The sequence below is a fragment of the Acanthisitta chloris genome, unplaced genomic scaffold (assembly GCF_000695815.1).
Source record: "Acanthisitta chloris isolate BGI_N310 unplaced genomic scaffold, ASM69581v1 scaffold6704, whole genome shotgun sequence".
NCBI lineage: Eukaryota > Metazoa > Chordata > Aves > Passeriformes > Acanthisittidae > Acanthisitta > Acanthisitta chloris.
Window position 1 is genome coordinate 7,289 of NW_008668679.1, and position 13,926 is coordinate 21,214.

The following is a 13,926-nucleotide window of genomic DNA, read 5'->3' on the forward strand; positions in this document are numbered from 1 at the left end:
ACTACTAGAAGACCAAGAGCCTTAAAGAAGTTTCAGGCAATATTTTCTAAGCAGTATGACTATCTATCTGTTCCTGTTTCATCTGAGTGTGAAAAATCCACAATGATGAATAGCAAAATTCAAGTATGAAGAGAAAGCTATTAGTGGAGACACTGTGCTTGAGCCTGCCAAGGGATCTCATCAAGCAAGCCCAAAGTGCCAGCAAAACAGTATTGGCATACCGAGGATACTAAATGAAATGATACTTCAAAATGTTCAAATGTACATATGTGTACACCCAGAGTAGGTGAGGAGAGACGTGGGGAAGGGAGGTGAAAGGAAGGCAAGTCAAAGGCAGACAAAGATGCCAGAGAGGGGCAAAGAGCATGCTACATTCTGCACTGTAGGCAATCAATGGAATAATGTACACATGAATTAACTCATTAATGACTCCTGGAGTGAATCTTGGAGATTATGAAACACCAACTGACAAGGCTCTATAAAAAAACCCAAACCAACCTGTTTAGTATATGAAAAAAACCCACTACAAACAAACCCAAGTTTGTTTCAACATTTACTTAGAATTCAGTACACAATTCATAAATCAAGGAACAAAAGCCAGGGTATATTTTTAATCAAAGCTTTGCTGCTCACAATATAGGGTGTAAGAAATTGGATTGATAGATGATTTATTATTGTTATGAAACTAAAGGCTTTATATTCTTAAGTGGAGTAAAGCAGAGAGCAATATGTTCATATTAGAAAGTTCCTACTGTGAATGAAAAATGGATTAAAATTGAGACATTGTTTAGCAAGACAGATGAGTCTATATTTATTTTTGGCTGTGAAACTATTACAACCATATATAACCAATAAGTATGAAGAACTGGCACTGGGGGAAATCACCTTGCCAGTTTGCCCTGTGTGTCTGTGTTTGGCAAACACAGCCTGCAGGGAGTGTAGTCCATTTGCACGTAATCAGATCTCTGACCTGTAATGTGTACATTCTAGAACATTAATTGGCACGATTAAAAAGTTATTTAGAGGATGAGCTTGGAGCAAAACATGTCGCTTCTCAGAATCCTGAAATGCAACCTGGACTTCCTAATAAGCCAGTTTAACTGTTTGCAGAGAGACGTTATAAGTGTTCACCGGGGGGAAAAGTAACAACCAAGCTCCCCATGCAACACACAAATCTGAAGAGTCCAGCATGTGTCAGTGCAAAGCAAATTTATTCTATAAAGTGACTAGTGTGAGAAAGAATTAGAAAGGATTATAAAAATACACTACCATGTGCTGTAGTAGTTGAAAGTGATTAATCCAGTTCCTAAATCCTATTTTAAACTCCCTTTCATTTCTGTCTATAGAAAAATAGAAGCCACATTGCTTTGTTTGAATGCTATGTAGTTAATTACATCTTCTAAGAAACTCTTTTAAAACTAAATGTAATGTTTAATTACAAAATGCCTGCCTTGAAAAGTTAGCTTGTACATTGATTTGTAGTTCATTAAAAATGCTTTCTTAATTATATTTCCAGCCAGAAAATACATAGAGATTAAAGAGTCTATAGAGAAATTTTGAAATCACAGCATGACTTGTAAGGAGAAAGTTACACTTCAAATAGTGGACAACAGACAGCTACGACTGCCTTTCTGTAATTTCAGAACTTAATTGTTGTAAAAATAGTAATTGGAAAGCAGCGCTCATTGTAATGGCTATCAACGGTACATTTTTTTTTATACCAGTAGATTTTCAAGGACTAATTAGAAAGCAAATCAATTGCATCAAACAAGTGTAAAGTTCACGTTAGCTGTGGGACCGATCACCTCAACACACGGGGTTCACGGCTAAGGGCAGCCCGCGCTTTGGTTCGTAGGGTGTTGTCCTGGAAACCATGCGGATGCAGTCGATAACAGGGCAGACACTGAGACACAGGGTGCAGCCTGTACAGCTGTCAGTAACCGTGGGCAGGTGGGTTTCAGGATCAAACTGGATAGCCTGCGAACAGGAATAAACATTATTGATGTCACTCACGGAAAAGGTCAAAATTGCTCCCATTTCAGTGTCTGCATTTCCTGCGCTACAGCACTTGGAGACATCTTGGTGCGATTCTGCACTGCAGCTATAGCAACTGTTCAACTGACAGGGAACAAAACAAGCCCCCTCCGGACATTGTAAAATTAGAGATATGGGCCAAATTACACCTTGGTGAAAGCTCATGGATCACATGGGCTAGTTACAAAAGGAGGAGTTTGGCCCATCATATTTAAACTCCCACAGGGATATTTCTCCTTCACATGAAGAAAATATTTCATAAGATAGCAATGTGCCAGCGTTATTGGTTCAGAGGAGACACCAGACCATGCCTGTATGGCTTCAGCACAATGCTGGCCACAATGCATTCTTTCGACTTATATTTTTGGCACAGCATAAACAATCTCATTTAATAAACAGTCAAGAAAAACACAGCACACCGTGCCTCATGTGATTATGTTCCTTTGCCAATCTTGGAAAGGGATATCAGAGTTTGGGGAAGGCAGAGCTTGCTTTAGTTCTCACGATTCATGCAGTGAATCCTCATTACCAATTAGGGTGATAAGTGTATTTGAATGTGAAATAACAATTGCAGTCTCAATGAAATAAGCTCCTGGCATAATGGAAATGGCAATTAAAAGCAAAAACAAAGGCATCACACATCTGCAAAAGCTTCAATACCTAAGAAGCAAGACAAGAAGAGTAAAAATATTTTTAAAAAGCCCCAAACGCTGAATATCCACCTTTAAATGTTTAGGAGGAAGAATCAGGCCTGAAAGCTGAACTCTGGCTTCTCTGCAAACAAGCAGTGCCTTAGCAAATCTCTCTGACCGCTGTCAGCAACTGGGGGAGGCAGGGAGGTGGTGGGATGTATTGGGTGCTGCTGCAGGTTGGCTCTAAAGGCAGATTTGTGACATCTGGGGTTTCACTACTAGGAAGGCACAGAAGTTGCTGTAGCAACTAGCAAGGGCATGAAGTAACTGCCCTGGATCTATGACTTCTAGTTTAGCGTGAGCACAAAGAGAGTTCTGGCTTGTGAGTATTTAAGGAGGACTCCTTTCTCTCTCCCTAACAACAATGCACATCTTGAAAGGGAGTTCAAAGAGGGAGAGGAAGTCAGGACTATAGTGCTGACTTTAAATTAAGGAAAGCTTTTCTGTTGGAGTCATACAAGGTGACATGTCTGTAGAGCAGCATGGAAAGTTCTGAAACAAAGAGAAGCATGAAGCAGATGCTATTTTGAAGGGGGAGGTGTTGTTGATTAATTTGCAATTAACTTATTTTCAATTTCCTTAATTAAAAAAAGGAAAAAACCAATTTTTTTGTGCTCAGAAAATTCTCCTAGGGTTTTAAACATTGGGGTTTTTTGGTGCTGATTTGTTTCCAGTTAGCTACACAAAATAAAGTTTTACTGAATATAAACCCAGTCTTTTGCTCTCCAAGAGCTATATCCTCCCCTCCTGATGAAAGGGGAAGAGGTGAAGACTACAGTGTCAAGAAGAAATTGAGACAGTTAAAAAGCTACTGTAGTAATCTATTTTGGTATAAATGCAGCATTAATTTTCTTATATCAGTGGAAAAAAACGTTTACCTTTGCTCTGACACACTTGTTATAATTGCAGGAGTTGATTTTAAATGGAAGGCTTCTTTCTGTGACTGTATGCAGTTAAATTCATCAGACCTACTACTGACTAGACTCAATTAAAGATGAACAAAAACTCATGGCATCCAGAGGAAACTTGTTAAAGTATTTGTTTCTGACAAACTATTCTCAGACTAAGATGTATGGCAAAATTAATGTAGAAATTATGCTTACTGCATATTGGATTTCATGAAAGTTATTCTAGACTGTATTTTGGTTTTCTAAGAGAATGTGAGTCCTTCTGTATGGCCTTTTTTTTCTGCAGGCCAGTCCATCAGCTCCAGTGGACATAGCATGGAATGGCATGTAGAAATGCTGATATATTTAATACAACTTATGTTACCATACTGAGCAGAAATCAGAGAAGCACTTTGCTGCAAACAGGAGCCTCAGCTCAATATCATGCTACTTTCTGGTTACAGTGATTTCTGCAGACTTCAACCTGCTGCTCTAAACCCTGGCAGTTATCCTGAAGAAAGGATTTGTAACTCAATCAAGATCAAAACAAAACTCCCACCTGCCTGAAACCTGAATTAGTTCAAGTTCAGTTACTCTGAGGGAATAAGGACTAGGTTTCTTAAAAAGCATTTGGTAATAAAATCGGCTCTTGTCTCCCTGCATCCCCTTGGTGGGAAGGGATACATTCTTCCCTTTCTCCCTCATGTATTTTAAAACCATCAGGAACTATATTTACTGCCTTTCACCTTGGGGCTCCTTTATTTTCTTCCTCTTAAAAAGAATCCCACTCCCCACCAACAGTTACAGAGGGCCAGTGAGAGTGACACACTGCGTAGCCCTCCAAGAGCATCCGTGCTGGGCAGTGTCCTCGCCGCTGCTCACACAGCTCAGGCAGGGCTTGTGTGCCATAGCCTGGGAGCATGCTGGGGTTTGAATCCAATATTTTAGGCATCTGTTTTTACCACCTGCTCATTAACAGAAGGTGAATTCTTTCTTCCCAGCAGCAGAAAGATAACTCATCATGCCTTTCTGCTAATTACAGCTGTGCTCTTACCTGGTAGCCAGAATCATTACAGGTCATGTAGCATTTGCCACAGTTGATACACATTTCCTCGTCAATCAGAGCCACAACTTGCTCTGTGTTGCACAGATCACCATATGTTCCAATATACTGCAATGCTTTTCCAATTACATCCTAGGGAAAAAAAAAGTTATTGACTCATTTATAAGATACCTAAGCAGTTTCTATAGCTGCACAGGAGCACCCTCTAGTACTTTAATATGGAAGATTTGGCCATGCATTTTGATGATGGTTAGGATTTTTCTTATAAATTTCCAAGTTGCTGACCTTCATACGTCCTGTAGAATACAAAGAATGCTCCATACAGGCACATTTTCAATGTCCTAGAATTATACACTGGTATACAGACACATTCTACAAACAGGTTACACATTTAGTATTCGATTTCACATACGCTACTGTTTTGCCATTATTGGGTGAAAATTCAAGGGATAAAATGGAATGCAAAACAGGAGTGACATGCTACAATCAGGTCATCTTTGGTCATTTCTCATTAACACAGATTTAAGAACTCACAGCAAGAAAAGAAAGGGGCATGATCAGAAAAACCTGACAGAGAACAATAACCACTCTTCTCTCTTTAGCAAGATGCACAAATGACACGATTGTCAATTTATTGCAAATACCATACAGAAGTAAACTCTGGGTCTAATCCCACAAATTCTGTTAATTTCACAGGGATGAATGTGCACCATCAGCCTTACACAAAAGGTGTATGGCAGCACAGCATATGGGTACATACCACAGGGGAAGATATGCCCTCTAAAAGAAGTTGTTTAGGATCTAACTGATGCAAACCCAATCCATTTTTGTTTTACATCAAGGGAAGCTGCACATTTCAGATGCAGTTCAGCTTCACTGCATCAGTGGTAGAGATGGGAGAAGGCCCAGGTCCTTTGGTCTACAGCCATCCTTCAGTTAAATCACTTTAACTTGTGGAAGTTCTGCACAGATGATGGACGTGACTGCATTTTAAAAGATGCACTCTGTGCACTGTATTGGTTACCTGGAGTTTTTGAGAGTTTACTACACACACTTCTACAACAGTTCCCATGTTGCAAAACAAGTTCAATTTTATGTACAAGATACATATTGTTAAGATGAAGTAAATGAAGGTTACATGATGAACAATATCTTTTACTTTTGCTTTAAAAAGGGGCATAGCTATTGAGTAATTATTAGAGAAATCTCATTGAGGCATAGGAGACCAGAACTGGCTTCAAAGTCATTCTACTGCAATAGACCAAGCAATCATTATGATTCTGATTATGAAATTTGACCCAAATCAATTGAAAAGTGCACAAGATCAAGTCAAATATGAGACATGGACAAGTTTGTCCAGAATTCTAAGCAACAAAGTGTTTACCCTTGGTTTTGCATTGCCAAGAAACATGATAAGGATTTCTTTTTGAATTCTGTTTCTCAATACTTTTTGAACAAGCAATACTAACCTCACTCCTCCTAGTTAAAACGTTGTTCTGAAATTATCAGCAACCTTTTTAACTGTGTAGTAGTATGCTGTATTTAATCTGCATAATTTATAATCTCATACAATGGTCTACATATTGTTTTCCATTCTCATTGCAGAAGAACTGGATTACAGCAATTAAAATTTTCATTGCATATCATATTTTGGGCAGCTTTACTTTAAATCAAACTAAGCATCCCTAATTATTCCTATGCCACATCAGACCAATGGGTCAATGTGGCTTTATCAATGTTAGCTCTAAAGGAAAGCTCTGCTACATGAATTAAATTCAAAAATCAGTCCAGCCTTATCTTTCTGTGTCTTCTAAGAACTTACCACAACAGTTCTACTTTATGAAAGAATGAAGTCTACCTGGTCTTAAGCACTTAATTACAATAGTATCTTTGTGCAAGGAGACAAATTTCTTTGTTCGCTGGATGCAGTAGTAGGATCTATGAAGTTGCTCCTAATGACTGTTGAGGTAGGAAATTCACCCAAATCCTATGCCCAGGAAGAAAGACTGGCAAACTGTACTGTTTTCTCGTTCCAAAAACACTCAAATATTTTCTCTCTGCCAAACCCCTAAGCTGCTGACATGTGAAATACCTTGGTTGCATTCATTCAATGCTAAAAGCCTTCCAGTTCTTCTCAGCAACATGCAGAGAACATTAATGCTCTTCCAGCATAAAACAGCTATGGCACATTGCTAAAGGCAGCATGATGAGCGTGGACAGATGACTGTGAGCAAGTTATCACAGTTTAATGAGTTAGCACTCATCAATAGAACTGTGTGAGCTGACTATGTGCATGGTCCAAATTCACTGCAAATCTGAAGTAAAATCTGTTTGCTTAAACTACTGTAAAAGGTCAATTAACTACTATGAAAGTGTTTCAGCTAATACTTTTTGCTAGAACAAGACTTAAACATGCAGCCCTTCGCTGTGACTCCACTGATGAGCTACAGTAACAAAATCAAATGTAATCTCCTAGGAGCTGCTCACACCTGTCTTTTCATTTCCAGTTCTTACTCAGAAACATTCGTGGATTTACTGGGAATTGCTCAGCGGTTTTCAGGTTGCTACAGTTCTCAGGTGTCTGCAGTCTTCTGTGTCAGTTGAAAAATTGTAGTGCTAGAATTCAACTCTAGCTTGTTTCAAGTCTCATGTAAGCTTGTCTGTTGACAAGCCTTGTCTTTTGAACCTGCTACAGGTTTCAAAATACATGTGTCTTCGTGTGATCTACTGCCCCCAGCAATACTAAGTATCCTGGCAGCCTCTCTTGTGTGTATATAGCCCCCAAACATCCCACTGTATGTCACAAATGCATGTCACCTGCAAGTAACAGTCTGTGTACTGAAGAATCTGAAGAAATTATGTTAAACCTGTACAACATACAATGAAGTAGCTTTCCACTGCCTGCCCATGTTGCAAAAGTATCAGCATGGGGAGATTCTTGATAGTGAAGGGGTTTTAAGTCTAAAAGAAGCAGACATTTAAATAGCATAGGTAATTTTCTCAGAGAGGTTCTGGATTCACATTTGTATTCTTTAAGTATTGTTTGGATAATAAAACCCACAAAACTCAAGCAGGTTGCAGAGATGGGCTGCTCAGCTAATCATGGAATGGAGGGCCTTGCTTGTGAGAGAAGATAAAAAGGTGTTTAGCCTAGGAAGATGAAGGCAGAGCAGGAATATGATGTCTACATATACATCAAGGAGGGAAAACAGCTATTTAAGTTAAATGACAATGTTGGCACAAGATCACATTATTATAAGCCAGCCATGAATAAATTCAAACCTGGAAATTAGAAAAGGTTTTTTAAATGGGAAAAGAGCGAGATGGTTAATTACCTTCCAGGGAAGGAGTTGGAGGACAGAAGGAGACAATCCAAGGTTTAGGGTAGCATTAGATAGCTCAGGAAATGGTTGCTTGGAAGAAGAAGATCAAAATTGATTTTTCCAGCTATAAACTTACAAAGGGAATAACAAAACCAATGCATATGGCATGGTGATTTCTGAATTTGTAACCAAGTCTCACTTCTCACAGCTCACAAAAATACACTTTTGGGGACACAGAATCCCAAATAGGGAGGATGATGGCATTTTAGAGGCCTGAAAGTGATTTCAAAAGACTGCGTTAATGATTTACTACTCATTTACACTCCTGGGTGTAGTGTGTTTTAATCACTTCTTTCTCTCAAGCAAAAATTGTATCTTTATTCATTTGCAAAGTTTCAAGACATTATTGACTAAAAAAGCAATGGTACTTAAACGATGTTCTGCAGGTGCACTCTTTTACAGAATCTCAGAGCTTCTTGTTTTCATCAAAACATAAATGTTTGGAACCAAATAAACAGTGCAGCAAGAAATAATCAGCTTTCACTGTTTAAAGTGGTTTCACTCCAAAAAGCAACTGTCTAAAATGGCACTATGGGATTCCACACTTGGTGTATCTCAATGGCCTCCGGATCAAATTTGCACTGTTTACAGATTAATTTTTTTTTTGCCAACTGCCAGACCTGCAAACAGAAGCCAGGTTCTGAAAGTCAAGCTGTGTTCTTTCTGGCTTATGCATTACCAGCAGCAATTAAAGAAAAAAAAAAAAAGCAGGAAAAAAAAAGCTGGAAGTTAAATTTGTCCTAAGCTGCACCTTTGCGACAACAGGGACCTAGTGCTCCTTTTGATTACTGCTGTGCTGTCCTGCTCTCCTCAGAAAAACTGTACTGAACAAACCAGGAGAGGAATGTAGTCCTGCAACTGGAACTGGCAGGGAATTCAGTTGCTATGGAGAGAATCAGAGCAGAATCCATTAGTTTTATGTTACTAATGAGTACAGAAAAAAAATTCATTTTGTCACTAAGCTAGGCAGATGTGGTTTTGAGTATACACAACGATCAGAACTGTTCAGTAGGATATTATTTTTGCAATGCTATAATAGCTGCATTTTAATGTTAATGCATCAAACATTTTATAGTGATTAGCTTTTCATTAGTCGTCATATTAGTAAACCTGTATTTGTAAACACGGTTCACCTCTATCTCCTTATAGACCTGTTGTGTTCATCTTCATGCAGACCACTTTGCAAAAGACCACACTGTACTCCAGAGATGGTGGACATCACAGGCCTCTCCTTTGACCATTAGAAAGCCATACACAGTGTAGGTACTGCATTTCACATGTCAGGTTCAAAGGGAACACACGTACTTGTCTGCTTATTGCATATTTTGAGTCACCATAAAACACTCTGCATGTCACATGGCTCAGGAGAAAGGGTCCCTGAGTAGGAGCTTTGTGCACATGAAGCTGACAGCAACAGCATGTAAGGAAAGCAGGGTGACCTTTAGCTTACCAGAAACATAGGTCTGCCTCGTGTGAGCAGCAGTCTGTGCTAAGGACAGGCCTCAACCTCAGCCTTCAGGCTTCTGAAGGACCATTGACCATATTACAAGTTAAGTTGACTCACCCCCAAGCAATAGGAAAAGCTTCAAAGAAAGCATCTGACATTGATATAGCAAAGTTGTGCACTTGATCCCAAGTACTCTATCTGTTCCTTATTATTTATGGGGTGTTTGGGCAGTTCTCAGTATTCAATAAGTTATGACAGAACAAGGGGCTGTGCAGAAGTGCCCTCACTAGGGTACAAAGAGAGTATGAAAAGGAACATTGCACAGAAAATAAATTACTTTCTGTACCAGTGTTTATCTGTACCAGGGTGGTACCTGCCTTCTGTCTGATTGTTTGTAGTAGGAAAGGTGAGGTACTGTCAGAGAGCGAGAGATGAAAAGAAGAAATGTTAGAAAGAAAATGATGGATTAAAGAAGAAAATGTTTGAGGGTACACAATCAAGGTCAATTTATAGTCAAGTAGGTAACAAAAATATGTAATCTCATTCAACCTAACTTGACATTGAAAGACTACAGATGTGTTGTCAATACTTAAAAAAGGTTATTAAAGGTGCTCTGAGATTTAGGGACTTCTAAGTCTTGTTGTCAGTAAAACAGCTGCAGTACTAGCTAAAGTGGGACTTACAAAATAACTCAAATTATAGAATCATAAAATATCCTGAGTTGGAAGGGACCTACATTATCAAGTCCAGCTCCCGACTCTGCACAGGTCAACCCCAAAATAGTCACAGTGTGTGCTTGAGTGTTGTCCAAATGCTAAGATAAACCTTTAGGCATAATTCAATATGGTTTCTCTAACGACAATTATGCCTTGTGAATCCATCACAACTCTTTATGAAGACTGTGAGGTAATAAATACAGAAAACTCCCAAAAAAACCAAAACCCCCAATAATTTTTATGTTTGAATAGGCCTCTGACAGAAGCCTGTAACACAATAGAGCTCTGAAATTAAGCAGCCATGAAGTGGGATTGCAAGTTGGCTAAACAGAGCAATAAATAAAGAGCTGGAATACAATGATTAATGTTAAGAAAAGGTAAAATGTTAACAAAGCAAAGTGTCTCAATTTTCTGGTTTAGATATGATGCTGTCTAATAAGCTTGACTGTGTCTCAGGAAAAGATTTGAACCAGAAGACTGTAGACTTGACACACAGTTTAAAGAAAATCCAAGGAGCTTGTAGGTATTCTATAAAACTAAATGAACAGGTACTATCATGGTGAAAAACTGCAGTTTGATGAACAGCTTATCAAAGTAAGTAACTTTTGCTGATTTTGCCAATAGATACAGTCTAGATAAAAGAAAACTGCAAGAGAAAATACAGTAGGAGACACCATCAACAGCTCTTGGAAACTTCTGTTTGATGTGCTGTCCTGACCAGAGACAAGCAAACTAGCAAGGTGTAAAAATAAAAAAATACCACCATAACTACTGAAGGGGCAACATCATTGCTCTCTACAGCTTTCCGAGAAGGGAAAATGGACAGGGAGCTGCTGATCTATTCTCTCTGGTATCCAGTGATAGAACACGTAGGAATGATTCAAAGCAGTTCTGGAGAAGGTTCAGACTGCACATTAGGAAGCATTTCTTTACTGAGAAGGTGGTCATGCAGTGGAACAGGTTTCCTAGTGAGATGGTTGAAGCCCCAAGCCTGTCAGTGCTTAAGAGGCATTTGGACAAAAGGAGATGCATAGTTTCACCTGAAATATGCAACAGCTCCACATTTATGATAGTCTTTTCCAGGAAGGCAAGCACAAGGTAAAACTACTCCTATTGAACCATCCAGATACATGCCAGGAAGGATCCAAATGATACACCATTATGGCAAAATAGTGCTGTCCCTTGATCAATATTCCTCACTTCTCAAAAGGCTTTTATAGATTTAGCACAGCACTGGACTAAATGTGGCTAAATGCTTCCCAAAGTGCTGGCTTCTAGATGTGTTGGGGCCTGGCTAGCAGAGGAGCTGTAACTTCAGCAACAGTTAAAGGAATGCTTAAGCAAATAAAAACAAGACACACAAAATAGGTCTTGCTTGCTGACCTTGTTTCTATCTTCATGCATTCCTGTGTTTTCTATCCAACACCTTATAATGGTCCTGTTCTCTCCTGCTGCCAGGGGTTTTTAGGTTTAGTTTTGGTTTTACTGCCTTATAGATAAGATAAGTCATTTTGCTAACAAGCTGAGAATAGTGCTGTTGTTTAGGTTCTCATAGACACTGTGTAGCTCGTTATCAGTTTCCCAGGATGTGAGAGCAAGATGCAGCTTAAACTTGAAACCTATCATAAATAAGAACTGCACACATAGACAGGTTAAGCAACCAATCCAAAGTTGTGTGATCAGTGCATAGCTGCATGTATGGGAGGCATTTTACTATAAATACTGTTAGGTGCCCTAAATAAAGTTGACTATCAGAGCATTATCGTATTGTGCTGTAGTCCGTCCCTCGCAAGGACCCCAACACAGATGGGTACATATGGCATCAGCAAAAAAGGACTTGTGCAGAAGACTATGTAAACATATCTGCACATGCAAGGGTGAAAAATAGCTGAAACACAAAGAGTTTAAGGTTGAGGATCTCTATGGATATTTTTCCAACAGGTGGAACAGCATGTCATGCCCTAGCTAGGCTGACAAACAGAGCTATGCCACAATGTTTGAACCACATGGGTACATATGGCATCAGCAAAAAAGGACTTGTGCAGAAGACTATGTAAACATATCTGCACATGCAAGGGTGAAAAATAGCTGAAACACAAAGAGTTTAAGGTTGAGGATCTCTATGGATATTTTTCCAACAGGTGGAACAGCATGTCATGCCCTAGCTAGGCTGACAAACAGAGCTATGCCACAATGTTTGAACCACCAAACAGGGCAACATCTACAGCAAGACTTGTTGACTAAAAAAAAGGAAGAAATAAAATAAGCAGATAAATGGTGACCAAATATTGTGGAGTAGGCCCTATTATTAGGAAGAAAACACAGGAACATGTAAGGAAAGAAATTAAAGTAATAAGGAGGTAACCTGAGCTAGGCAAATACATCTGTGGGAGCTGTACAAAACTGCAACTGAAAAGAAAAGATCCAGGGCAATATCCACATACAGCAGAAATTCTGATATTACAGACAAGTGAGAAAAGAAGAAACAACTCTGCTGAATATCAAAGTATGCAGTTTCAATTAATATTGAAAAACAGAGAAAATAGAAAGAACAGCCATGGGAAAAGACATCCAAAAATTAAATTAGATTGTGGATAATCACAGAGGGTTTTTAAATCGATTAAAAAAAAGCAATTTGACAGCATGTGGAATTTATACAATGCTGGAATTTACATATCACCAACCCAACAGCCAATTAGGCAGATGAGAGAGCTTCAGGGAAGCATCAGGAAATTTGCAGCAACCCTCCAAAAATACAACCAGCCAATGCAGGGGTCATAGCTCTTTCAAGGGCAGCTATCTCCCAAGCCCAGTCAGCTTGCAAGCATGCCTCAAGCATTCTGCTCCAGAGAACTAGAGTTAGATTGGGACTACCTGTAAGAACTAACCATTCCCAACCCCTGATATCCTAGTCTGAACTAAGAGAACGTATTCTCTCTGTCTAGAGGGTCAGTCAAGTCTGAAATACTTGGAGATAGTCTGGGATTTGCAATTCTGAATGTGAATTTTTCTTGGACAGTTAAAAATAAATCAGACTTGGCCAGTGGCTGGTCTATTTTGAAACTGGCTTCCATTGGCTTTGTCTGTCAGACATGCAGGAGCCTTCTAGCAGCTTCTCAGAGAAGCCACCCCTGTAGACCCACCACTACCAAAATCTTGCCCAACACAGCATCTCTCATTGCTGTTTTTCTCATTATGATTAAAACATTCCCTTCTAAAGAGAAGGTCAGACTGAAACACTGTCATGAATCAGCTTTGGTGATATCTATCTTCTTTAATTGCTTCAGTCTGATTTAACCGAAGGTGTGAATAAGATGCTAACCTGATTCCTCTGGCTAAGAAGCTCCTCAGAAACCACTCAAAAATATTAAATATCTGTATAAACAAAAGTTTGTATTTGGGGGAATTCATTTTCCTCTTCCCTGCAGTAGAGCCTCTTCTTCTTTTAAATCTATCGCCTAATACTTGGATCTTTTTTGCTTTTGTACTTGGACTTAGGCTTGATAAATTATTGACCTCAACTTTTTATTTATGCTTTTTTTTCAAGTCTTTATGCCTGTTTTTCCCTCTTGCTACACTTTTTCCTTCATTCACTTTATTTGCTTTTGGATGGTATCAGTTTTTTGGTTTTCTGCTGTTTTCAGAAGGAAGCTATCTCATTGAAAATGCAGTTATTGGCTGTTGCTTCTTCTTTCTCTTTTTCC

General features: G+C 39.0%; 1 protein-coding gene across 1 annotated transcript in view; it reads right to left on the bottom strand.

Moving 5' to 3' along the window:
• Positions 1–1,806: 1,806 nt before the first annotated feature.
• LOC103800617 (dihydropyrimidine dehydrogenase [NADP(+)]-like) overlaps positions 1,807–13,926 on the bottom strand; it is a 112,152-nt gene continuing 100,032 nt past the window's right edge. Inside the window, exons 9-10 of the mRNA XM_009072999.1 lie at positions 4,668–4,808; positions 1,807–1,977 (exon numbers count right to left, since the gene is read on the bottom strand). Coding sequence (XP_009071247.1) covers positions 1,807–1,977; positions 4,668–4,808 — 312 coding nt within the window. The remainder of the gene's footprint in view (positions 1,978–4,667; positions 4,809–13,926) is intronic.